At 50.3% G+C, this 26,522-nt stretch overlaps 1 protein-coding gene across 1 annotated transcript in view; it reads left to right on the top strand.

The window, feature by feature from the left end:
- LOC140630479 (lysine-rich nucleolar protein 1-like) overlaps window positions 1–26,206 on the top strand; it is a 63,910-nt gene extending 37,704 nt beyond the window's left edge. The window contains 4 exon segments of the mRNA XM_072820764.1: window positions 912–1,054; window positions 7,452–18,696; window positions 18,699–20,324; window positions 21,625–26,206. Of these exon segments, the coding sequence (XP_072676865.1) occupies window positions 18,676–18,696; window positions 18,699–20,039 (1,362 nt within the window). The 5' untranslated portion in view covers window positions 912–1,054; window positions 7,452–18,675 and the 3' untranslated portion in view covers window positions 20,040–20,324; window positions 21,625–26,206.
- The last annotated feature ends 316 nt before the right edge of the window (window positions 26,207–26,522 follow it).

The raw sequence follows: 26,522 nt of genomic DNA on the forward strand, positions 1-26,522 counted from the left end.
TTCTGGGTTCTCTATTCTGTTCCGTTGATCTCTGTGTCTGTTTCTGCCAGTACCACACCGTCTAGAGGGCCACGGCTTTGCAGTACAACCTGAAATCCGGCATTGTGATGCCCCCGACTCCGATTTTCTTTTCCAATATTCCCCTGGCTATTCGGGGTCTTTTCTGAATCCACACAAATCATAAGGCCATTTGTTCCAACTCTCTGAAGGACGTCCATGGGATTTTGATTAGGGATTTCCCTGAAAGCGAAAATTGCCCTGGGTAGCACTGACATTTTCACAATCTTAATTCTTGCGATCCACGAGCATGGAATATTTTTCCGTGCCTTTATGTGTCTTGCTCAGTTTCTTTCAGAAGAGTTCTGTAGTGTTCAAGGTATAGATCCTTTACCTCTTTGGTGAGGTTTATTCCTAGGTGTCTTCTGCTTTTGGGTGCAGTTGAAAATGGGACTGACTCCTGAATTTCTCTTCCTTCAGTCTCATTGTTAGTGTATAGGATGGCCACTGATTTTGGGGCTTTGATTTTTTATGCCGCCACACTGTCGAATTGCTGTATGATTTCTCGCAAGCTTGGGGCATTGTCTTTTGGGTTTTCTCCATACAGTGTCTCGTCATCTGCAAAGTGCAAGAGTCTGTTGACGTCTTCTTTGCCAATTTGAATGCCTTTTATTTCCTTTTGTTGCCTGATTGCTGAGGCTAGGACTTCTAGTACTAAGCGCGGGGTCTCTGATCCACCCGTCTCCCCAGTTTCTGTGGTGACAGGGGGCCCAGGACCTCCTTCCCTGATGGATCAGAGAACTGGTGCTGTTCAGCGGGTCAGCTTTCCTCTGCTGATGGCAGGAGTGAGGATCTCTAAAGTCCATCCATGTCGGGCCACAACCTGCAATTCTTTTCATCTTTTATAATGACAGTGAATGGATTTTAGCCTGTTCCGATGCCAAGAGGGCCCTCTCACCCCAATGTCTGGCAAAGGGAAGAGATGGATTGAGGAAGTCCTTGTGCTGCGGTGAAGTGGGATGTCACCCGTCGCTCAGGGATATGTCCCATCGTCAAGGTAAAGCTGCCCTGGTTTGCCGTCGCCCACAATCCTTGATACCACCCCATTTCCCCAGGGAGATGAGGAAGAGGGGGATTTTCCCAGGACTTCCAAGCGAAAAGGGGGAAAAGAAAAAAAAAAGACTAAAAAGAAATGACTACCTGGGAAAAAGATGTAACACGTAGAGTGTGGACACCTGGTGTCCACTCGGGATGATGCAGCCTGGTCCAGGCCAGAGAAGTGGGTGAGAAGCAGCCATTCCCATAGGCGAGGCTGAGTCCCCCTGTTTATCCCTCCCCCGGGCCGCTGCTGTATACCAGGCTGCGTCACTGAAACTGAACACCCTGTTCCTCCTCAGGAGTCAGCCCTACCAGCCCTTCTGCCCCCACTCCCCACCATCCAGGACCCCCCGCACCCCCCGCCACACACACACACACACACACACACACACACACACCCGCCGCCCCCAGCCAGGCCAAAGGAACCTGGAAACTGTGCGATCTGGCTCCCCATGCCCGCATCCATCCAGGCTGGAGCTTTTCCCCCCGTGACCCCCAGAGCACAGACTCAGGAGATGTATGCAAACAAAGTGGAACGAGGCTTTATTTTCAGCTATGGAGGAAACTCGTAGAACATGGGAAGGACATGGGGAGGGCAGGAGTCCAGTGTGGGTCGAGGAGGAGTCCTGTGCGCTGCAGGACTGGAGGCAGATGGGACACGGGCCTCCGCGCACTGTCCTGGGGCCTGTAGCCACTGGGATCTGACACAGCCTCGAGCCACCCACCTTTGGGCAAAACTGCGGGCCAAGGCTTGGGAATATTCCAGATGCTGGCTTTCGGGATGCCCAGTGTCGCTCCGGGACCACAGAGGTCAGGGCTAGACTAGGGGCCCCCACGGACCTGAGGTCCATCCACATGTAGCCTAGAGGGAAGGGGCACGCTGGTGACTTGCCAGGAAGCTACGGACTCAGGCCCGCATTTTCCTCCTAGACCCCAAAAGAGTGGATTGCGAGGTGTCGGGAAATGACTTGTGGCCCGGCGCAGCTCTTTTGCGACTCCCCGAGCCCGGGGCAGCTGACGAGGGGCTCGACCTGGCAGGGCTGCTCCTGGCTGTGCTCAGCACAGAGGCAGCGCCACGAGGAGTAGGGCCCAGGAGCCCCGCGACCCTGCAGGTGGCCTCGCGGGCAGTGCTGCTGGGCTCTGGGCTGGGCCTCGGGGGCCTCTGAGCGGCTAGGTCCCTCGGGCTGGGACTAACAGGAGGGGCGTTCGGGCCTCCAGACACAGGGTTGTGTTTGGTGCTGGCTCGGGCGGTGGTGTTGGGGGTGCTGCCGCGAGGGTGGCCCCGGGTGTTCAGGCCCAAGCTGTCCCCAGAGCGGTGTGTGCTGCTCGGGGCCCCGCTGGTTTGTGGTGTAACGCTGAGAGCTCCAAAGCTGCGCCTCTGATCCGGGGCAGCCTGTCGCCTCCCCAGGCCTGCGGGGCCTGCCGCAACCCCGAAGTTCAAGGGGGCTGGGCTTGTGGCGCCGGCTATTGGGCAGGGCTGCCAGCTGCCAGCTGCCAGGCCCAGCATTGGTCACAGAGCCAGGGGCGGTGGCCGTGCCAGGGGGCACGACAGCTGGGGTGGCAGCACAGCCTGGCTGGGTGCCAGCATGGGTGCCCGAGGTGCAGGACGTGGGCGAGGAACCCCCCAAAGCCACCTGTGTGGCGCTGCCCAAGGAGAGCTGGCCTAGAGCAGAGGTCAGGGCCCGGGCTGCGGTTGAGGCTCGAGCTGCCCGTGGTCCATAGGGGAAAAGGCTGCGAAGGGTGGTGGCTCCCTGACACTGCCCATCCGTGGCCCCGAGTGTGGGTTGAGCTGGGGTTCCTGGGTTCCCACAGGGACGGTTCACAGGTGTGCTGGGGCTCCAGAGCCCCAGTGCGTGCAGGCCAGTGCTGGCTGTGACTGAGCCCATGCTGTCCCTGGAGGGCATCGGAAGGGCCTGGGCAGGTGGATAGAAGCTCCCACTTGAGCCACGGGGACCCAAGAGCAGAGGCATGCAAGGGGGAGTGCAGTCCATGGGGGTGACCTGGACGTCAGAGGCTGGCTGGGGAGCCAAGCCTGTGGATGTGCCGCTCGAGGGGCTGGAAGGGACGGCGCAAGTGACCGGCAGACTCCTGGAAGGGGGGACACGAGGACCTACGGCGGGAGGGGAGCTCTGGGAGCTGAACGCTGGACAGTCAATACATATGGGGCTAGGGCAGTCCTTCTGGAGCAGTCCGTGCTGGTAGCAGTGGGGAAGGCACAGCTGGCAGCTGTGAAACCGCTGACCCAGTGCTTGGTTGGCAGAGAGCCCCCTCCCTCGCCTCCCATCTCAGGGGAGTCCGCACCGGGCTTCACCCTGGAGGGGGGCAGGGACTCTGCAGCAGCTGCGGGAATGGGCCGGCCAGGAGCTGGGCTGCTCAGTGCACACGTCAGGCCTGATGCAGAGCAGGGAGCAGGCCTGGACGGGTCCCGGCCCTCGGCAGACAGGTCAGCCCTGCCCGATCCCGGGCAGGACGCAGAGGCCAGCAAGGTGCGTGGGGCTGGGGGCAGGGACCGTGACAGGGAGGAGGGGGCGCCAGGGGAGCTGGGCTCCCCCTGAGACAGAGGCGGCACAGAGACAGCCCCTCCACCAGGCGGCAGGACAGCCAGGGGACGCGGGGAGTCCTGCTCCGCCCGCTGTGCACTTAGGCCAGGGGCTGGGGGGACAGCTGGCAGTACAACAGCCCGTGCAGCAGGCCAGGGCAAGGCACTGCAAGGGCACGTGAGGTCGCCCCTCGAGATGCCCTCCATGTCCCCTCATCGCAAAGCGAGGTCGATGCGCTGGAGGGCGGCTCTCTTCTCCGCGTCTAGGTCCTGGGCGGTGACTCGAAAGCCGAGCACAGGGGCTGGCGGCAGCCGCACAGGATCCCCTGGCCTGTGTGGCAGCAGAGGCATCTTGCGTCTTCGGGGCCTGGAGCAGTGAGACGTGGGTGAGCGGTTCCTGCAGGTTTCTTTCTGCCCGGTGGTGGCACCCGCCTCCTCCTGGCGCTGGTTCTCCATCTGGCAAGGCACAGAAGGCGCCGCGGGACGCCAGGGGCTGTCTGGGCTGACTTTGTCTGGGGGCGTGGGGGGCGGCCAGCCCTGTCTTGTGGCTGGAGCCCTCCTCCTCTGCGCTGAGGGGACCTCCCTGGTGGAGCTGTAGGAGCTGCTGATGGCATTTCGGTGGCGGCAGGAGCTCCTGCCGGCCGGGTGGGACTCCTTGTCAGCTGCGTCGTCTGATCCCTGTGCGGGGAGGCTTCTGTGCAGAGGCCCAGGCCTGGGCACAAAGGAACGGGGGCTTGTGTCCACCCTGAAGGGCCCGAATGCCGGCTGTGCTGCCCCGGAGCCTTTAGCGCACCTTCTCCGGGCGTCTGGGGGCCCCGTGAGTGCGGGGTCCTCCTGCTCCTCCCGGGCCCTCCACGCCGTCTTCCCTGCGGAGACATCTTGGGCACAGCTGGGTGCTGACGTTGGCCCCGGGGTGACAAGCCGCAGCTGCGGCACATAGGCAGGGAGTCTGCCCGGGACGGACGCGCAGGTGAGGGACGCCTGGGCCTGGGGGGCTGACAGCTTCGCCCTGTGCAGGCCGCCGCGCCTGCGGACCCAGGCGATGAGCCCCAGAAGAGAGCGCAGGGTCCACAGGATCACGGAGTGCCCTGCGGCGGCAGCCAGGGACGAGCGCCCAGACCGGGTCGCGGGACGCTTGGAGGATGGCCTCGGGGTTGACGCCGGCGCGGGGACCGCCGGGCCCCCCTGCGGGCCAAGGCTGGTCGGGGGGCGCCGGGCGCGGGCTGCAGGCGGCCGAGCCCTGCTGCCAGGGGCCGACCCCGCGGGGCCGGGCCGTGCCTGAGGGGCGCAGCCTGCCCGGGGAGGTGCCCATCGAGCGCTTGGCTCCGGGCGGAGGCCGTGGGTGCAGAGCTGGGCTCCCGGCGCTCTCCTTCAGGTGCCAACGTGGGGGCCCAAGGCCCAGAGCAGCGTTTGGCCCGTCGCCAGGATACGGCTTTGGAACCCGGGGCGCCTCAGAGTGGGGCGCGGGCACGAGGCCCCGGGGGCGCAGGGATTCTGCGGGAGGGCCCCCGAGCCCTGGGACCGCGATGGCAATGATCCTGCCGACGTGTGGCCACCCCGCGACCGCCACCCTCAGCCTTTCCCAGATCTCCTGCGGTGATGCTTGAGCTGAGGCACGGGAATCGCCCGGCGGTCAGGGGTCCTTGTCCCTCGGCAGGGCCCCGGGGACCCTCCCTGAGGGTCTCTGCCGTGATCCCCGCACACCTGCTAAGCCTTCAGGTGGCCTTTGCAGGGCTGGAGGCACTGTCTTTGCCCTCAGAAGTGCTCCCCTTTGCTTCTTCCTTGGGTGTTGTGCTGTGTGTGCCTTTGGATGCGACCCAAATCCGTCGGTTGCGTGGGCCGTCGTCTGAATGGTGCTGCGAGACTGTGGCCCCTCTTAGCGAGCTCTGAGGAACGTTTCTCTTTCTCTTTCTGTTGTTTTATTAATCAAGCAACACATGTGTTCAGCTCAGGGTGCACGTCCTGTGTCTCCTTTTGTCCGCGACACATTCCCAGCACCTTGTCCTGCCCTTGCTGTGCTTTTTGTGTCCACCTGGCCCCATGACCACTCAGGGGTTCATCTGAGGGTTGGCTCTCCCGTCTAGCCACCCACACCCCCCACCCCGGTAGATACAATGCAAAAGATACTATTGACAAAACTCTCCTTAGTTTCTGAGGGTACCCGGGGATCATCACCCAAAGCACCCGCTGAAACCCAAACAGGAAATAGTTTCTTTCTAACACCCTGTGACAGAGACACCCAGGGGTCCTCTGGTTTGCGTGGGTCCCCACAGAAACGGGTAGGAAACCCCAGCTTGTCAGCTGCACGTGTGGTCCTGGGTGGCCCTGGCCTTTACCTCCTGACGATGATGACGATGATGGGCCCTCACTCTCTGGTTGTGCCAGGCACTGCGCCACGTTGTTCACGTATGTTAATCTGTATCCAGTCCTCGCAACCACGTTAAGAAGCAGGTAGCCTTATCTACCGTGTTGTGCAAATGGGGAAGCTGAGACCTGCAGAGGATGAACCGCCTACACCAGGTCACCCAGCTGGGAGGCTGTTGCCCGCTTGAGTCCTTGTTCTGAGCGGGTCACACAGGCTTTAAGGCCTGGTTAGAGCTCAGGCCCTAAACTGCCCTCAGTGGTGTAGATCTTAGAGCTGACTGGAGAAGGGTGGTGAGCTGGAGAGCATGCTGGGCAGCCTCCGCATCAGGCCTGTGTGCAGGAGCCTTTCTTCTTTGTGCCGTGGCCCTGACCCGGGTCATCCCATTTAGAGTGTGGCCGATGGGGAGAGCTGGACCCCCGACCCCCATGGGGCCTGCTCCTGCCCTTCTCCCAGGAAGTAGGACTTGGGGTTTAGGGACACTGGCCTCAGTGTGCAGGAAAGGTGCACCGGGATGTGTACACTCAGGGGCTGAGAGATGATATTTTCTGCCCTGGACACAGTGGCAGGTGGTTGGGAAGGATGGGGCAGCAAGCAGACACAGAAGCAGAGAAGGGAGAGCTGTGCAGGGGGAGGGGTGGCACAGCCGGGGAGGGGAGAGGAAGACAATCACACACACACACACACACACACACACACACACACACACACACCCCAGAGGTAGGAAGGAGGGAAGAAGAGAGCCCCAGGGATGCAGTGACGCCGTCTAGACCCTGCCCTTTCCGGCTAGCTGCTCATCCCCATCAGCAGGTCACACGTGGTCCACCAGAGTCAGTCCCCTCTGGACCTGCATGTTAGTCTGGGGGAGTCTCTGCTCCACTGGAGAAGTGGGTAGCATCTACCCACCCCTGTGCCCAGGGGTGGCACAGATGGGCGCCAAAAATGGGCTCTTTCAGGGACTCAGGGCCCAGCCCACACCAGGGCCATGCACAGGAACTACAGGCAGTGGTTGCTGCCAAAGAAGCTATTGGGGGCTGAGGATGGTGCAAACGTGGCCTGGGAATAGAATTTCTTTCACCGGTGGTTTGCTCCTAAAATAATCCCTCCGACCCAGGCCGGTAGCGAACCGTCCCCTTGCTGGCTTGTCTGCCATCGTTGTCTCAGGCTTTCCAGATTGCATTTCGGAAGGTCCTTGTGACACTGTCAGTCTTGCTTCTACCCTGCTGTGGGCTGCTTGCTCTACCTCCATCTAATACAACCATCATTTCCGATTCCTGGAATCCTAGCATGGATGAGCCAGAGAAGTGATCTACGCAGACGTCATATTCCAGAAGGTGACAAAGACTGAAGGGTTTAGCAGGGCTCCTTGACAATATCAACACCAATGGCTCGAACTGGTCAGGCACTCACCATGTTCCCATCTCTACTATCTGATCAGCTGCTTAATCCCCACAGGACCCTATGATGCAAGTTCCTATCCTACATGGGAAGAAATGGAGTCTCTGGGAGATGGTGTGACCTGTGCACAGTCATCTAGCCCAGGACAGGACAGGCTGTTCTTGGAACCCAGTTTCCCAGATTCCAAATGCCAGACACTTGACTACTACATTGTGAAGAAGAGGAAGAAGAGGAGGAGGAGGAAGAAGAAGAGGAGGAGGAGCAGTGGGATTAGGAGGAAGATGCAGAGGAAAAGGAAAGAAGAAGAAGGAAAAGAAGAAGGAGACGAAGAAGAAGGAGATCAGAAGGAAAAGACTCCTCCTGAGCGGATGTAGAGTTGACAATTAAGTATAGATCTGTTTTAATTATATGAGATTTTGTGGACGCCTGGGTGACTCAGCGGTTGAGCGTCTGCCTTTGGCTCAGGGCGTGATCCTGGAGGTCTGGATCCAGCCTGCTTCTCTCTCTGCCTATGTCTCTGTCTCTCTCTGTGTGTCTCTAACAAATAAATAGATAAAATATTAAAAAAAAGAAAAGGAGCTGGAAAACTTACCAAACAAATAAAACCCAAGTAGGTGAAACTAAGGACAAAGAGCAGGTATCAAGTAAATAGAAAATACTAAATCACAGAGAAAATAATAAAATCAGCACTCTGTGAAAAAAAAATGCACAAGCTGGATAAAGCCCTGTATGACTGATGGGGGAAAAAAGAAAAGAGGAGTCATGAGCACCCTGCAGAGTGCCCAAGTACCCACCCCACCCCCACTCCAACCCCAGTCCCCCCACAGTCCCTTGTCAGAGAAACTTCAGACTCTTTCTCTTTCTTTTTTTTTTTTTTTAAGATTTTAATTATTTTTTCATAGAGACCCACAGAGAGAGAGGCAGAGACACAGGCAGAGGGAGAAGCAGGCTCCATGCAGGGAGCCCTACCTGGGACTCGATCCCGGGTCTCCAGGATCACACCCCGGGGTACAGGTGGCGCTAAACCGCTGCACCACTGGGGCTGCCCTCTTTTTCTTTTTTTAAGATTTTATTTATTCATTCATAAGAGACACAGAGCAGCAGAGACATAGGCAGAGGGAAAGGCAGGCTCCCTGCAAGCAGCCTGAAGCCAAACTTGAGCCCGGGAGCCTGGGATCTCGCCCTGAGCCGAAAGCAGGTGCTCAACCACTTAGCCACCCGGGGTCCCCAAAACTTTCCAGGTTCCACAGAACTTTCTGCTTCCATAATACCTCCTGAGTAGGCCAAGCTAGTTGAACAAGTGATCTAGAGGGAGCGATTGGCTCACCCTGGTGATTTCATGTTCACTTTCAAGGGAGAACGGTGGGGGAGCAGTCTCCTCACCACCCCACTGCCCTCCACTTCTCCCCACAGAGGGAGGAACCCGTGGTTGGGGGGCGAGGCTGAAGGCCACTGCTGAGGCTCTTGAGGGGCTCCAGCTGTTGGCTCTCTGCCTCGATCTGTGTGTTATGCCCTCTCATTGTCTTCCCTGCTCTGTCAGTTTATCTTGGAGGCCTTAGCAGCCCACAGTCTTCCAGGTAGCCCAGGAAGGGAACGGGGGTGTCTGCTCCAACCTGGAGACACAGTGAGTGCTGATCACACTGAATCAAACACAGGTCATGTCCAGGGAATTCGCTGGAACACGGGGACTCTAATTCCTCTCTTTTCAGCACGTGGAGTTGAAGCTTAAATGTAGTCATAGAAGACTATCCCAGCTGGAATGAACTAGTTTTGGTTTTTTTTTTAACATTTATTTATTTATAAGAGAGAGAGAGAGAGCACGTACACTGGGGAGTGCGGAGGGAGAGAAATTCAACCAGATACCATGCTGAGGGAAGAGCCCAACATGGGTTTCCAGTCAGGACCCTGAGATGATCTATGCCACAATCAGGAGTCAGAAGCTTGGGGGGAAAAAAAAAGTCAGAAGCTAGAGAGACTGAAACATCAAGGCTCTCCAGAAATGGATTAGCTTTTAAGTGTAGGTTACCAAATGGACTTCCCTAGAACTTCATATACACAAAATAGGAATTTTGGCCATAAATGTATTCACAGAGATTCAGTATAATATACAAATCTTAACGAGAGAGAGTCAGAAAGTATCTATCTGTATGGAGAACAAGCCGAAAACTGAGGCACAGAAACGATGGCCTAAGAAAGGAAAGGGGACCGCAATGAATAGTCGAGTTTTTTGTCCAGGCACTGTGTAGACCCAGGGAGAAGTCCTGCCCTTGAGATATTCACATAAATGTTTCCATCTTGATTATATGCAATTCAACTGAGTTCTCTTACTGTAACCAATAACCACTGTTCAAGAGAAGCAGAACGTCAAATGCTTAATTGCACACACGGGACACTTGTCATCCCCACAGATTCCAGGGAAAAGCCCACCCCGCCATGCAGAAGACATTGTAAGATTCTCCTCTCTGCCTTAGGATCTGATTCAAAAATCAGTGGGCTCCCTTTCTTCAGCCCACCCTGCAGTCCTCTCTCCCTGTGTCTCAGTCTTCTGTGGCAATCGTGCACAGGCGTACTAAGCTAGGGAAACAAGCTAGTCTCCGCTGAGGCCACAGACCCAGTCTGTGCGGTCCCCTCAACTCCGTCTCTCCACTGGTCCCTCTGACAATCCAGCTTGGAATCTCAGGGAAGGAGGCCCTCCTCAGCAGAAGGCAGCCCAGATACTACCTGAGAGCAAAGATCATAAAAGATTGGCCAAATAAACAATCCAGATGAGCGTGGTCATCTCCAGCAGAGGTTTCTCACAGCTTAGCTCTGCCTGCTAAGACAGGAGCACCACTGTATCTCCTCTTGATTTTCATCAAAGTTCTTCTCTCCTGGGAGTGAAATGGAGCAGCGGACAGGGATCCTTTAACTTCCCTTATGGTTGAGATGGTGCCACTGACATTGGCCTACTGGGAAGAAGTCTGTGAATTCTATGTAAGAAGATCCAGTGTGTGGTTAAAATCGGATCATTCCATTTACTTAAAACAAGCAGGCGAAAGATCCCCAAAGGAAAGCATATAAGCCCCCCCCCCATTCCCCACACATATGGAAGCTTACAAAGCATAGAACACAGTTCGACATCCATGTGAGATTTAGGCCCAGAGTCCCGGATGACCTGAGTGTCAGGTGGGATTGCAGGGAATTTGTGGGCTGAATTCTGATACTGATGACATATAAACACCATGAAGGAGGATTCCCTCCTAGAAACAGTGGGGTCCGCTCAGAGTGGGAAGCAGTGAGAAGAGCACGGGCGATGGGAGAGTAAGACTGAAAGGGCTCAGAAAGGGCTGTGGAGTGGGTGTAGCAGAGCATCTGTGGCCAGCACCAATGATAAGGAGGCAGTGAGGCTGTAGAAGGGAGCAGGTGATCTTTGGATGCTTGTGGGAAAAGCAAAGGATACCGCAGAAGTTGCGACTGGTGGAGCCCAAGACCAAGTGACAAGGATCCGGAAGACAGCAGGAAGAGAAGGGGTGCCAGGAATGAAGAAGCTCTCCTCCACCGTGGCAGCTCTAACAGGCGCTACATCGATAAGAATCCAGAGACCACGCTAATGCCCCTGGACACCTCCTCCCTTACGAGGTCACAGGTACGTGGGTGGATGGGACTGGATTTCACATCCAAGTGGATACGGTTCACATAGCAGGGATCCAAGTGGCCAATACATGCTTTGGGAAGAGCCCCAAACCAGCTGGGTCCTTTTTCTAGATCTGCCAAGAAACAGTTATAACTTCTGGGTGATGTTGACCTTGGACTCAGCTCTCGTGACCAGTCACCCTTCTACAAAGTGCATTCGTACTCTCTCTCAAGGCAGCCATACTAAAAATGTAAGCCACTCATATGTCCTCAGAGGTCCATGGAACTGGAACAAGTCAACACACATGGTCATTCACCGCATAGTTCCTTTGCCTGCGTTGATCACGACCACTACACGAGTCACACATGACCCATTTCATCAGCCTTACTCTGCAAATATGGGGTGGAAGTCCCGTTTTGAGACACCCAGGCATCCCGAATGTTCTCTCTGTGAGGGTGGATGAGGAGAAATGGATCCTTTACTATTATTTACTGATATTCTTCAAACCCTGAAGGATATTACCTGTGCACCTTGGTTTGGATAATATATTTCTTCTCAAAAATCATGCCATACATCCATATACATTCCAAGTGGGATTAAATATAAACTTCAATATCATAAACTTCAAGGAGAAATCGGAAACACACCTGTGACCCTGAGATGGGGAAGACCTTCAGACCTGTTATGGATTGAATTGGGTCCCCCCAGATTCCTATGTTGAATACCCAATCCCTACAACCTTACTGCTATGTGACTATTGTGCAGATAGGGCCTTTACGTATGTCACAAAATTCAAGTAAGGCTGTTCAGCTGTGCTCTCACTCAGGATGACTCCCACCCCAATAAGAAGAGGAAACTTGGACACAGAAACAAAAACTAGAGACACCCGCACAGGATGAAGGCTGTGAGGACACAGGGAGAAGACGGCCATCTGCACAGCACGGAGAGAGACCTCCTGAGAAACCAGCCGTGACCACACCTTGATCTTTGCTTCCAGGCTCCGTGGATGGGAGAAGACACATTTCTATTTCTGAAGCAGTCTGTGGCAATTTCTCTTCCTCCTCCTCCTCCTCTTCCTCCTATTCCTCCTCCTCCCTCCTCATTTTTCTTTACTTTAAAGATTTTATTTATTTATTCATGAGAGACACACACACAGAGAGGCAGAGACATAGGCAGAGGGAGAAGTAGGCTCCGATGCGGGAGCCCGATGTGGGACTCGATCCCAGGATCACGACCCAAGCCGAAAGCAGACGCTCAACCTCTGAGCCACCCAGGCGCCCTCATGCAATTTCTTGAGGCAGCCCTGACCATCTAATATGGAAGCCTGACCCTGAAGGCCAAACTACAGAGAAAAACGTTAGTGGGCTTTGCTACACGACATTGTTAAAGGTGTATGCACGAAAGCATAAAGGGGAACTACAAAACAGAATGGCTATTTGTAACCTGCTTCACAGAGTCTGGTGTTCCTAATCCGTACGACCTGCAAACCTATGATAAAGTACACAAGTCCGCAGGAGAGTTGGCCCACTGCGTACCGACAAAGTACATATAAAGAAATACGAATGGCGGCTAGAAACTTAAGAACAAACATACGAGCTGCCAACTCTCTGAAAAACAGAAACTGAGATACTATTTTCTCTTCCAGAGACAAAAATCTTTTAACATAATAGGCTACACAGTTAACAGAGACTGGAGCATTTGTCCACTGCAGATCTATATACTCTCCCTGCCTTCCCCGTAGCCCTTTGGTGGCACCAGTCACACCGGCTTAGACATGATTTCAGTTTCACCTAGACATGCAAATCCTCGATTCTGGACATTTGTACTAGAGGTATTACTATATTAAATATAAGAATGTTTACTCTGTTTGCCACCATACAGAATAACACCCAGTGCTCATCCCGTCAAGCGCCGAAAGCAAGGAAGTCTCCTTATTACTCTGCGCTAAGAATATGGATAAACAGGGACACCTGTGTGGCAGAGGGGTTGAGCGTCTGCTTTTGCTCAGGGCGTGACCCCGGGTCCTGGGATCCAGTCCCACATCAGGGTCCCCGCGGGGAGCCTGTGTTTCCCTCTGCCTATGTCTCTGCGTCTCTCTCTGTCGCTCATAAATAAAGAGTCTTTAAAAAATGAGAATTAGGATAAACAAAGCCTCTAGTAGCTTTTATATCATGAAAATATTAAAACAGAAAGGAAACAACAAAATATGAGCAAAGATCATGTCTGGCAGGTAGATGTTTCTGAGTTGTTGAACTACAGGTGACTTTAAATTTTTCCTTCCCACATACTGATAACTTCAAAGTTTGCTGCATTAAATACATAATACTTTGGTAACAAGAGAAATGTATCAAAGCAGGTGCAGTAGACCCAGGAATACGAGGGCCAGGTTCTGGGTCGAGGCAGGAGCTGAGCGCAGCCTGAGGTGAACTTCGTGTGGGCGTGAGGGCCCAGGAATCAGACCCGCCTCAGGGTGACTCTTGGTCCGTCACTTCTTCCATCTGTGATGGGGCCACGTACTAAAAGCACCCTGTCTCAGATTTGTCATCGAAAAAGCAGGGACAGTGGGGGAGCAGGAGAAAGAGTAGAAACATGTCTATAGGATTGGTCCCAAAGGGGCAGTACTTAGTTCTGCTTTCCTGTTTTTGCATTTTATTGTTTCCTTAGGATAGAAGTGAACATTTTGAAAAAGTCAAACATGTACAAAACACTTCTTTTCATCCCTGGTCCAAAGCACCCACTTGTCCCCTGTATACTTAACCTTTGCTCAGAAACAGGTAGGAATGTAGAGGAAGCATTATTTTGAATTAAGAGGGGACCATGTGAGGTGGAGTAAACTTGAGAACTTTGGAGCCATTTTTGAAGGACATTTTTGGAGAGACCAAACCCTCGAGACGCTTCTGTTACCCTGTGAGCAGGGAGACAGGATGGAGCTCTAAGACAGGCAAGAGTAAGTGAGGATGTGAAGTCGCAGAGAGGCTCGGAGGCAGAGAGAGACGTCATTTCACAGGAAGGCCCTGGACGTCTCCAGTCCAGCGGACCCAGGAGACCCCGGCCTGTGCGGCTACACTGTCCGTCCTCACGCTTGGTGGTGAGCCCCTGATCCTGTTGAGGTGGGACACGCAGCACCTACCGACTCCCAGTTCTGCAGAAAGTCCGCTCAGTCATGCACAGTGGTGACCGCGCCTCAAGCTTCTCTGACATCTTAACGGATAACACCCCCGGGGCATTTATGTATTGTTTCTTTCGGTCTTTCTATATAAGAAGCACCTTGTCCAGTAGCTCACTTCATCACTCAACATCCTCAAGAGTTATCCGACCACTTCCCACACAAGAGTGGGGTTCACAAGGGGTGATGCTTTGCCATAGTCCCAGCTGGGAAGGGGCCGACCCTGGACTTTGCGAGCCTTGTGGTTAGTTTGTAGGTTTAACTGACCTTGGAGGGAGAGCAGTTTCCTTACGAAGCCCCAAGCAAAACGTGTATCATTGCTGACCTGGGAGTCAGAATTAAGCTCCTGTCCTGCAGCGTCCAATTCGTCCAATTATTTCACACCACGCCTCAGGTGATCTTGTTCACACCGAAGTTACTGTATATTCAGAGGTGTGTTTCTGTGATGCATCTGAAAGGCATGTGCCAAAGCAGCTCCGAGGCCCATGTGACTGCACCTCCAACACGATCTGAGCTTTGGGTACACACAGCTGCTTTCCACGGTGCCGACAGCCACCACCACCGCCGCCGGAGCTTGTTGGGGATGGCCCAAGCCAAGCCAGAGTGCCCACCAGGTTTTTAGGAATCCGTGACCTTCCAGGAGGTGGCGGTGGACCTCACCCGAGAAAAGTGGGTCCAGCCAGCCACATCCCAGAGGAAGCTGTACAGAGGTATGACGCTAGACCACATCGGTCATTAGGTCCACGCGTGAGTCTGTCAACATTTACTTATTTGACAAAAAGCTCTTCAGAGCAGCTTTCACTTTGCCCTCTACCCTGCCTCTTACACACTCACGGGCCATTTACAACTCCCTGAAGAGAGTCTGCTTCTGTACTCACTTCTGTCTACTTGGTCCTTGCGTGAGGACGTAGAGACCTGACCACAATATCTTTCTTGCTGCTCTGTCTCTCTCAGGCAGAGTGGTGCTGAGCACTCCCTGCATGCATCTGGCCGGGAAGTGAAGAGGTGTGCTCCAGAGTCTCGAAGCAGCTTTTCTGCACCGCAGCCACAGTGGATGGGGCACCACGGCAGGAGGCCTGGTAAACACTGTCCCTCTGAAACAGAGTGTTGGGGTCCTGACTGAGCACCAGCACACACCCGCCGAATGTCTCTAGCCCAGGAGAGGTGTTCCTCCAGCTTGGAGGAAGGAACCTCCGGACTTCCAGGGTTGAACATGTTCTTCCCGCGCTCAAACGTCCACCTTGTTCCTCCTCCTGCCCTGAAGTGGAAGATCATGCACAGGTCTCAGCACCGAACTCAGAATCCGTGGGCGCTGTTCTCCACAAGCAGGTTATCAGCTCTACGGGTCAGACGTGCTTCCCCGTCTGAAGCCAAGAGGAGACGTGTGCAGGGAAGGAGGAGCATTGCTCAGAGTCTTGAGTCCACGCGGGCTCCTGGCTTCTGGCGTCAGTGTAGAGAGGGGCCTGGCCAGTGAGAAGACCGGACCAGGGTGACATGCATAGACTTCCTTGAGGGAATGGTTCTTCTGTCATCTGGTTGAGGCCCATGGGTATATCCCACCCTCCCACTAGTGTCAAAAGTCTTTGACCACTTGAGCCTCTTGGTCTAACCTCCTGTATGGTCTTGAGCATCCTATATGGCAACCTAGAAAGGGAGGGACTGAATGGGAAGTGCTATGTGAACGTCTCATTCCACTATTAACAGAAGGAGCCTTTCTCTGTGAAAGGGAACCACAGAAGTGTCACCACACATATACAAGGAAGCCTTCAGTCAAATATCCTAAGTTTAGATGACATGAGAGAACTGACACTTGGGCAGAGCCTATAAATCGTAGAAATGATGAAAGAATTTGGCCAGAACCTTCCCATACATACAACAAATACCTAATGCTGGAGAGGAATCTTAGAAGAAATGTGGGAGATCCTTCAGCCAGAGAGCTTGTCTATTCCTAACAACCTGGCGCACAAGAGAGAAGCACTAATTCCAGAATCGCTGACGAAGAGAGCTCAGTGAACATCCGTCCCTTCAACCACATGGGCTCAGTAACACAAGAGAGAAACCATATGAATGGCATCTATGTGGGAAACTGTTCAGAGCCATGTCCTTCGGTGGCAAACGAGTATTCACTCTGGTGAGAAAGCCTATAGGACAACGGGGAGCCTTGATGTGCTTTTCTAAAGATTTTATTTATTTATTCTTGAGAGACCCAGAGAAAGAGGCAGAGACACAGAGGGAGAAGCAGGCTCCATGTGGGGAGCCCGATGTGGGGTTGGATCCCAGGACCCCAGGATCACGCCCTGAGCTGAAGGCAGATGCTGAACAACTGAGCCACCCAAGTGTCCCTCTTTAATGTTTGAACATAGCTTCTGCAAAGTGTGAAATTACATAGGTGGCTGATAGGATGTTTTTATTTAATGGAATTTGCTGCTCTAGAGAAACCATTATGTGATTAAAAGTATGGCTTTGGAAAACCCTGCCCTCCTAAACTCTCTATACGGAGACAGGAGGCAGAGGACAGCCAGCCAGTTTGAAAGAAATAGTGAACAATTGAGGGGGAAAAAGAAGGTAGAAAGGTGCTTGACTTGCTCATATTTCAGTATAGTGCCACTGTCCTCTGTCCTTTCCTTCCATGTTTTGTTTTCACCATAGCATAGAAGACATTTGTGGGATGCACAACACAAAAGAGCCAGATAACTGGATTTTTACTGAGCACTAGTTTTAAAGATTTTTTTTATGTATGTATAAATACGTGTATTTGAGAGAGAGGGAGAGAACGCAGAAGCAAGGGGCGGGGGAAGGGGTCATCGGAGAGCAGGAAGCAGATTCCCTGCTGAGCAGAGAGAGCCCCACGTGGGGCTGGATCCCAGGGCCCTGGGATCATGACCTGAGTGGAAGGCAGGTACTTAAGCAACTGAGCCACCCAGGTACCCCAAGCACTGGATTCAGAATAGAGAGTAATGTCCTCTCCCAAATGACTCATTCCAAGGAGAAATGTGGAGGGTTGTCGCCCTTCAAGTCCAGTATTGGTCTGTGCCGACCACCACAAATGTGGGTCCATGTGGGCCCCTCTGAACCTGAGGTACTGACCCGGCTTCCCTTCTGGGAGAAACTTGTCAGTGGCTGAAGTTGTCTCACTTTTCTTACATTCACCAGCTTGGAGGTACAGACTATTTTGCCTTTCACAAAAGAAAACTAACATAAGGCTAGCTCATGTTACAAGTAAGTGATTAGTGTGCCTGCGTAGGTGCACATAGACTCTTCTATAGGAGATTCGGAAAGGGGCTTTAAAAGCTTTATTTTATTCAGGGATTTTTAATCCATGACTATCTATCTATTTGTGACATTCCAGCTGTCCCAGATTTAGCCAGTGGAATGCCCTGCAAGCTTCCTCCTTGTCCTTTTGACAGGTTCCCATTGTGCTCTGAGCAGTTTCTACTTTCTGACAGTATGCTCCAGAATCATCTAGGACATCGCTTGCCCCAGATCTTTCATTTCTCTCAGGTGCTCTGGTATCTTTCGGTGGGGGAAGGGTACGCTCACTGCTCCCAGGATGCCATTGCTTGTAGGTCCTTTCAACGCATGAGTTAGGAAATTAGTATGAGTGTGTGCGTGTAATTTTTTAAAATCATGGGTTTATACTAATCCTCCAATTTCAATCAAACACCAGCAGGCTCATCTTCACTTTTCCCCATTCCACTGTGCATTCTCCTCCTCTCATGGAGACAGCCCTGGCTACCCCAGAAACATTAAGAAAGGTATGCATTTATGCAACGCTATAACCCCCCAAAATAGTTTCAGAATCTCCATACCCATTGTATAAAACAAAACAAAACTATCAACCAAAGTTTAAGATTTCTTTATAGATCTTTTTGTCTTTAGAGTATCTTCCACTGTGTAAGAACATATATTCAGTCTTGTTTTTGAAAGTCGCTTGAATTATTTATTTTTACTGTGTTCAGTTGTGTTACCATTGTGATACACAGGTTCATATTCTGTATCCAATTTTTATAGTTTGCTTGTTATACAACTTTATGTTTAGCTTTATTTTCAAACTGGTAAAAATGTTTACTTTGTCCATAATCAAAATTACATTTCTTAAAGTGTAGTCTAAGAATTGCCTTCCAATCCCTATCTTATCCACACTATTCATCTACCCTTTATGGCAAAATGTTTTCATTAATTTCTCTTGTGTTTTTCCTGGATTTCTTTTTGAAAAAGTAAACAAATACATATTCATGTATACACACATATCTGTATCTATATATTCTTAATCTCCTTATTTGCTCAAAATGCACAATACATGGTGAGGCCTGGGGAAGTCCAAGTCAGCAGATCTCATAGACTGAACCCTAGGCCAGATGTAATGGATAAATGTTAATAAAGAGAAATGTGAAGTGCAAAAAAAAAAAATACACAATACATTTTGTATCACTTAACAGTATATCCTTAAAAAGTATTCCATTGGGCTTTCACGTGGAGGCGGGGAAGATTGGCCTACAGAAATGATCACCAAAACCCACAAAGGAGACCTGACCTTGGGCTCCCAGAGAAAAAGAAGAAAAAGAAGAAGGTGGTCAAAGAACCAGAGACTCAATACTCAGTTTTAAACAGTGATACTTATTTCAGTGAGATCTGTTCCACAAGAGCCACATCCCCTTCAAAGAGTGTGGTCCTAGAGCAGGCATCTGAGATGCCTCTAGTGAAGAAAAAGAAGGGCCACAGCACCCTCTGTGAGGAGTGCCTAGAACCTGAGACTGTGTTACGTGCTGGACGGACAGGGAAGTTGTCTAGCTCCAGCAGGCAGGCTCTTGGTTCATCTGAGTTTCAAGGTGGGAAGAAGAAAAAGAAGAGAAAGTCCTTATGGCCTCTGGCCATGCCCCCTGCCTCAAGAGTGAAGACCTCCCCAGACCCCAAAGAGGACGAGGAGGTGACCAGAGTTGGCAAGAAACCCAAAAAGCACAAGAAGGAGAAAAAGACCCAGGAGGCTACAGCCTCCTCAGCCAAGGACCCTTGGTTCTGTGAGTCTGGGGATGCTCTATACACTTGTTCAGTGGGGAAGGATGGCGAGGAACAGGCAACCTCAGGGCAGAAACGAAAGCAGGGGAGCCCCAGAGAATGCAATGTGAAGATGAAGAAGAAAAAGAAAATCCACCAGAAGGGAGATACTTCTCTAGGGCACCGTGAGTGCTCTAAGTCTGTAGAGAGAAGCCCTAGGAAAGGAAGTAAGAAGCCAGTCAAAATTGAGGCTCCAGAATATATCCCAATAGGACATAACCCCAAACCCCCTGCCAAGAAGAAAATGAAGTCCAAGAAAAAGACAGAGCAGCCAGGGATTGAGGAACCAGCTCTGAAGAGGAATAAAAAGAAGCGGAAAGAGAGCAGAGTAGCGGGAGAATCTTGGGAAGAGGAGCCTGACACAGACTTAGAGGTGGTGTTGGAAAAGAAAGGCACCATGGATGAGGCGCACATAGACCAGGTGAGGCGAAAGGCCTTGCAAGAAGAGATCGATCATGAGTCAGGCAAAACAGAAGTTTCTGAACCAAAGAAGTGGACAGGAACTCAGTTTGGCCAGTGGGATACTGCTGGTTTTGAAAACGAGGAACAGAAATTGAAATTTCTCAAACTTATGGGTGGCTTTAAAAACGTGTCCCCTTCATCCAGCCACCCCTCTAACACATTTGGAAGCCCCAACATGACTCTCAACAAGAAGGCAGCCGACACCCTGCAGCAGAACCTGCAGCAGGACTATGACCGGGCCATGAGCTGGAAGTACAAGCGTGGTGCTGGCCTCGGCTTCTCCTCTGCTCCAGACAAAATCTTTTATATTGACAGGAATGCTTCCAAGTCCATCAAGTTTGAAGATTAAAGTCTACTGTCTAGTCCTTCAAAACAGCCAAAATTGCTTTTATTATTCAGTTATGCAGTTGGAAGCCATCTGACAACTGTCTCAAATCACACCTCTGCAGAGATTAAGGAAAACTATGCCCATGTGCTCGGATGAACTGGGGTCAGGGAGCTCATGTTTCAGAAGCCGAGAGGACATATGAGTGGCTGACACCTCCTGTTTTCTGTATTAAGATTCCATCCCTGTTTGAAGACATCAGCATATATAAATAATAGCTGAATTTGCTGAGTGCTTAGTATGTGCCAGGTACGTACTACTGTGTTTCCCTTGCACTAATGTAATTAGTAATTATGAAATAGGTGCAATTATCCCCATCTTACTGATGAGGAAATTGAGGTTCAGGGATAAAGTAATAAAATTGCCTGGGTTCACTCAAAAAAAAAAAAAAGTATTCCATTGCGGGTATGCAGATGGCTTTCATTCCTTTTCACACATGCATGGTTTTCATTTTTTTAGATATAGCGTATTTTATTCAACAAGACTTCTCAGCATGGACATTTTGGCTGTTTCAATATTTTGCTGTTGGAAACAATGCCGTTGTCATATGGTCCTACGCGGATTGTGGTTTTGGAGGTTTTTCGTTTTGTTCTGTTTTTCATTTTTGTCTTTGCTTTTTTTATCCTTTGAGGTATAGTTTCGGGCTTATTCCTAGCAGTACAGTTGCTGGATCAAAAGGTAAATGCATTTGTGGTTTGATTAAATAGTGCCAAATCTTCCCCATGGCTGCTGCCCTGCTTTGCATTCCCAACAGCCATGTGTGAGAGCAATTGTTGTACACATGTCACCAACAAAGGGTGTTGGGAAAGTCTGAGAGTGTTTGCCCATCTGAGAGGTGAGAAATGAGATTTTAGTATAGTTTTATTTTACATTCATAGTATTTTGAATGAATTCCAATTCTTTAAGAGCTGCTTTTATTCACTGTTCCCCCCCCCCTTTCTTTTAATGTCAGTTTTAAGAGCTGTTTTACATTAAGTAGATTAACCTATTTAAGCTACTGGCCGCAAATATTCTTTCAATTTTATTTGTATATTGACTTAGCTTATGGTGCTTTTTGCCCATATAAGAGTTTTTTTTTAATTTATTTTTTATTGGTGTTCAATTTACTAACATACAGAATAACCCCCAGTGCCCGTCACCCATTCACTCCCACCCCCCGCCCTTCTCCCCTTCTACCACCCCTAGTTCGTTTCCCAGAGTTAGCAGTCTTTACGTTCTGTCTCCCTTTCTGATATTTCCCACACATTTCTTCTCCCTTCCCTTATATTCCCTTTCACTATTATTTATACTCCCCAAATGAATGAGAACATGTAATGTTTGTCCTTCTCCAACTGACTTACTTCACTCAGCATAATACCCTCCAGTTCCATCCACGTTGAAGCAAATGGTGGGTATTTGTCATTTCTAATAGCTGAGAAAGATGAATGGATAAAGAAGATGTGGTTTATGTATATAAGAGTTTTTTTTATTAGCACTTGTGCATTACTTTATCAATTTCTTGTTGATTCTGAATTGTTTTTTTGTTTTGTTTTGTTTTGTTTTGTTTTAGGGGGTAGAAGGGTAGAGGGAGAATCTTAAGCAGGCTTCAAAGCCAGCGTGGAGTTGAAGGTGGACTCAATCTCATGACCCCGAGATCCTGTCCTGAGCGGAAATTAAGAGTAGGATACTTGGGGGATCCCTGGGTGGCACAGCGGTTTGGCGCCTGCCTTTGGCCCAGGGCGCGATCCTGGAGACCCGGGATGGAGTCCCACATCGGGCTCCTGGTGCATGGAGCCTGCTTCTCCCTCTGCCTATGTCTCTGCCTCTCTCTCTGTGTGACTATCATAAAATAAAATTTAAAAAAAAATTTTTTTTAAAAGAGTAGGATACTTAATCAACCAAGCCACCCAGGAGCCCTCTGAATCAGAATTTTGTTTTAAAGATTTTATTTATTTATTCGTGGGAGACACAGAGAGAGAGGCAGAGACATAGGCAGAGGGAGAAGCAGGCTCCTTGCAGGGAGCCTGATGTGGGACTCGATCCCAGGATCCTGGGATCAGGCCCTGAATCAAAGGTAGATGCTCAACCACTGAGCCACCCAGGCGTCCCTGAATCAGAATTTCTGGAGCATGCTTATGAAAGCCTTCTCCACACACAGGTTACAATGGAATTACACAGATTTTCTTCTAGTTCTTAAATAGTTTCAGTGTCAATATTCATATCTCTGGTCAACGTGTAGTTTATTCTTACATAATGTATAGGATACAGACACCACTTCATTGGGGTTGAGGCAGGGTTGCTCACCACCCATCCAGAGTGGAAAGAAGTCATGTTTCCCTCCCAATCACTGCAAATACACTCTTTACTATGCCCCCTCCCTTGCTCCCACATCTGCTGTGACTCCCTACTGTCTGCAGAGACATGTTATTTGGGCTTCATTGTGAGCTAACACAGAACTCCTAGGATCCTGCTGAATCAGTCCACGCACTGTCACACACACGTAAAGCATACCTGCCTTCCCTCCACTGTCCCTGTCTTCCAGAATTCCACTAGCCCAGACCTCTCTCCATGGTCTTCAGAGATCAATTTACTCCTTCTCTGCCTCCTTCCTGCTTCAGTAGCCCGGGTTCAATTCTTTTCCTCCTCTAAACCCTCCTAGAATAAGTTTCTATAAAACAAAGTTTAATGTGGTCTTCAAATCCTATATGAATTTTCCTCCTCAGATCACAGGCCAAGCGACATTCCCTTGGGTCCCCTCCTGATAGTGTCCCAGGAAAGTCTTGGCTTCCTGAGTCAATCTTCAGGGCTGGTGGCTGTGGGATTCTAACCACCAGTCAGTGGCTGGTGCCTGGGTGGGAAGAAGCTTCCAAGAGATGGATGCGGCCAGGGAGGGAAGGAACCTTCTGGAGAGGCAGGCAGGACCAGCCACTGAGGCCTCCAGGAGAAGCGCAGTGTCAGGAATGCAAGGATTCAGCCCCCGTGAGAGTGAGGAGCAAGGAGGAAGAATGCAAGGAAGAGAAGGGAGAGTGAAGAAGGGAGTCCCTCGCACTTGCCCTTTCCCTGGAATCCATCTGTTGGTTTGCAACCCTCCCCCATACTTCCGAGATGAAATCTGAACTTGGCCCCTGTACTCAGAGGGTAGGAAGAGGCTGAAGGAAGCAACAGGCCATTCCAGGTGGGTAGGCAGCAATTTTAATAGTAACAAAGGGAACTTACCTACGAGGGTTGCCTTGGGTGGCAGAAAGATGAAAGATCTCCGTACTCACCCTCCAAATCTTAGAAGCTTGTAGGAGGCCCTAATTGGGCTCAGCCACATATACTGTGTTTTCAACACCACATCACCCTTTGGAAGCTATGTCCTTGGAGCAGCCCCTGGGGACAAGAAAGGCAGGCAGAACCCACATTCCAAGGACAAGGGAAGCGGTGGGGTGCCTCTGAGTGCAGGTCAGGCTCACAGGTCAATCAGCATTGGCATCTTTTTGATCACATCCCCCAGCACTGTCCTGCCTCCACTCTTGAAATTCCACTTCTCCAACCTCAGCCCTCATACCCCTCCCCCCAGGAGGCCACCGGGTAAGTTGTATGGTTGGCGCTCTGTCACCATACCCTGACCCAGTGGAACAACCGCTCTGGTCCCTGCGATTTTGTCCCTGCTGACATTCCTCAGGCAGCAGAGGCAATGCCATCAGGGCAGTTGCCTAACTCTGACTGGCCAGTGTCTTTTTAAATTTTGGGTTTCCATGCCTCTCATACACCTTGAAGGTCATTCTGTAGACCCTGAAGAATTTTCTAAGCCTATAGGGGAGCCCAGGAGCCTGAGGACTGCTCTGATAGGCTAGGGGGCCAGGCATGGAGACTCCAGCCCAGTCAAGTCATCCTAGCTAGTACCTTGAGGTTCTTTTTTTTTTTTTTTTAAGATTTTATTTATTTATTCGTGACAGACACACAGAAAGAGAAAAAGAGAGAGAGAGGGAGAGAGGCAGGGACACAGGCAGAGGGAGAAGCAGACTCCATGCAGGGAGCCCGTGGGACTGGATCTCGGGTCTCCAGGATCACACCCAGGGCTGCAGGTGGCGCTAAACCGCTGAGCCACCCGGGCTGCCCCCTTGAGGTTCTTTATACATTCTGATACCAGCCCTTGGTTGGATATATGTTTGGTAAATATTTTTTCTCTGTCTGTATTTTGTCAGTTCTTCCTCTCTTAAGGATCTTTCACAGAGCATAAGGTTTTCATTTGCTGACTTCTAGTTTATCCAGTTCTTTCTATGGACCACGGTTTTGATGCCAATGTCAAATCTCTGGCCTGGGATCCTAAACTCTTCTTTTAGAATTTTCCCCTTTAAAGCATGTTCTGGTTTTCTGTTTTACATAGAAGCATGTGATCCATTTTGAGTTCGTGTTTGTATGAGATGTGAGGTGTGGGTGTTTAGGTAAGAGGTTTCTATTTCCTGACTCGCCTGCGTGTTTTGCCTGTGGATGCCCAACTTGCCTTTGATGGAGAGGCCATCTCTCCCTGGAATGGCTTTTGCACATTTGCCAAAAATCAGTTGGGCTTGGGCATATTTTGGGGTTCCTCTGTTCTGTCCCATTAATCAACATGTCTCTCCACCTGCCGACATCACATAGTCTCTATCAGCTCCATAATAAGTGCTACATTAGGGGCAACTCTATTCTTGGTCGTCCAGATTTCTATAGTCCTAGTTTCTTTGCCTGTTTGTATACATTTTTTTTAAGATAAATGTTTACTTTTTTAAAACACCAAAGGAAGTTCTACAACTTGCTTTTTCCCCCTATTTAACTGTTCATTGTGAACATTTATCTCATTAAAAAAGAAACTCACAAATTTATAGTACTACGTTGTATGGATATACTGGGATTTATTTAACCTCGCCCCTCTGAATGAATGTCTATTGTTTCCCTCATTTTTTGTTTTACTGAAAGTAATGCTGAAATTAATATTCCTATCACACATGTATTGGCACAAATGTTCCCATACCTATTTTTAGGTCCCACACTCTTGAAGTAGAGGCTACATGGAGGTAAGGTTGGACTTCTGAGGAGGAGCCAACCCCTAGCTGATACCTCTAGGGCTGGCAGGAAGAGAACTGCTCTGAGCTGGGACCCAGACCTCTGGAGGAAGATCCTGATGAGAGGTAGAACAATAAACTTACTACAAGAAAACATAGGAATGTATCTTCTCTATGTTGTGGCATTTAAGAATTTGGTGTAAGAGTGCTTTCTTAAATGGGACCCCCAAAATGCCATAACCATAAAATAAAAGATCGTTAGGGGCATCTAGCTGGCCCAGTCTGTAGAGCATCTGACTCTTGGTCTCGGGGTCATGAGTTCAAGCCCCATATTGGGTGTAGAGATGAACGTAAAAAAAAAAATAATAAGAGAGAAAAGAATCTTTAAAAAAAATAAAAGATTGTTAAATTGGACTTCATCAAGATTAAGAATTTTGAGTAAAAAACAATAGCCATGGACTGAAAGGATGTATTTGCAATACATTACTCCAATAGAGGATTCCATATCCAAGATGTCTAAAGAGCTGATATAAATGAATTTTTTGAAAGAGATAGCCCTTATAAAGGCATTCAAAAGTTTAAATAGGCCCTTCAAAATTTTATTTATTTGCAAGAGAGAGAGAGAGAGAGAGAGAGAGAGAGAGAGAGAGAGAGCAGGAGTGAGGGGAGGGAAAGAGGGAGAAGAAAAGTGGACTCCTCACTGAATGGGAGCCAAAATGAGACTCAATCCTGGAGCTCCAGGTTCATGACCTGAACTGAAGGCAGGAGCTCACCCGACTGAGCCACCCAGGTGCCCCTGAATAGGCCCTTCAAAAAAGATTTCCAAATGGCTAAGAAACCTTGGAAAGCTGGTTCTACATCATTACTATTGAGGACATACAAATGAAAATGTGTATGTCATACACAGCACACCCATCTGGATGGCTAAAATTAAAAAGGATAACTCAAAAGTTTACAAGACTAGTAAGACAAGTATTGCTGTTGGGAATGTAAATAAGTTCAGCAACTTTGGAAGATGGCTTGGAAGATTCTGTAAGTCTAAGCATACATAGCACCTCCTATGTATGACACAGCCCAACAGAAATTATTGCTTATGTCCACTGAAAGAAGTGCAAGTAATTAAAAGCTAGAAAAGACAGACACGAAGCAATGGCACATCAATAATAGAGTAGATATGTATGGTTTGATATATTCAAACAACAGTAGCGCCAAGCAATGAACAAATGAGCTATTGCTACATGCAGTAATACGGACGAATTTCACAGACCTGACCTTGAGTGACAAGCTGGAAATAGAAAAGTACCTAAGGGATGTTTAGAGCAAGAGCATCCCTGTTCTTGCTCCTGTTTGTTTCCTGCCTTTCCATTCATGGGCACTCCAGCAAATAACCTTGGTGAAAACAGACATCATTGCCCCTTAGCTAATTTTAAAGGAAACGCTT

This window comes from Canis lupus, chromosome 3, assembly GCF_048164855.1.
Source record: "Canis lupus baileyi chromosome 3, mCanLup2.hap1, whole genome shotgun sequence".
Taxonomy (NCBI): Eukaryota; Metazoa; Chordata; class Mammalia; order Carnivora; family Canidae; genus Canis; species Canis lupus.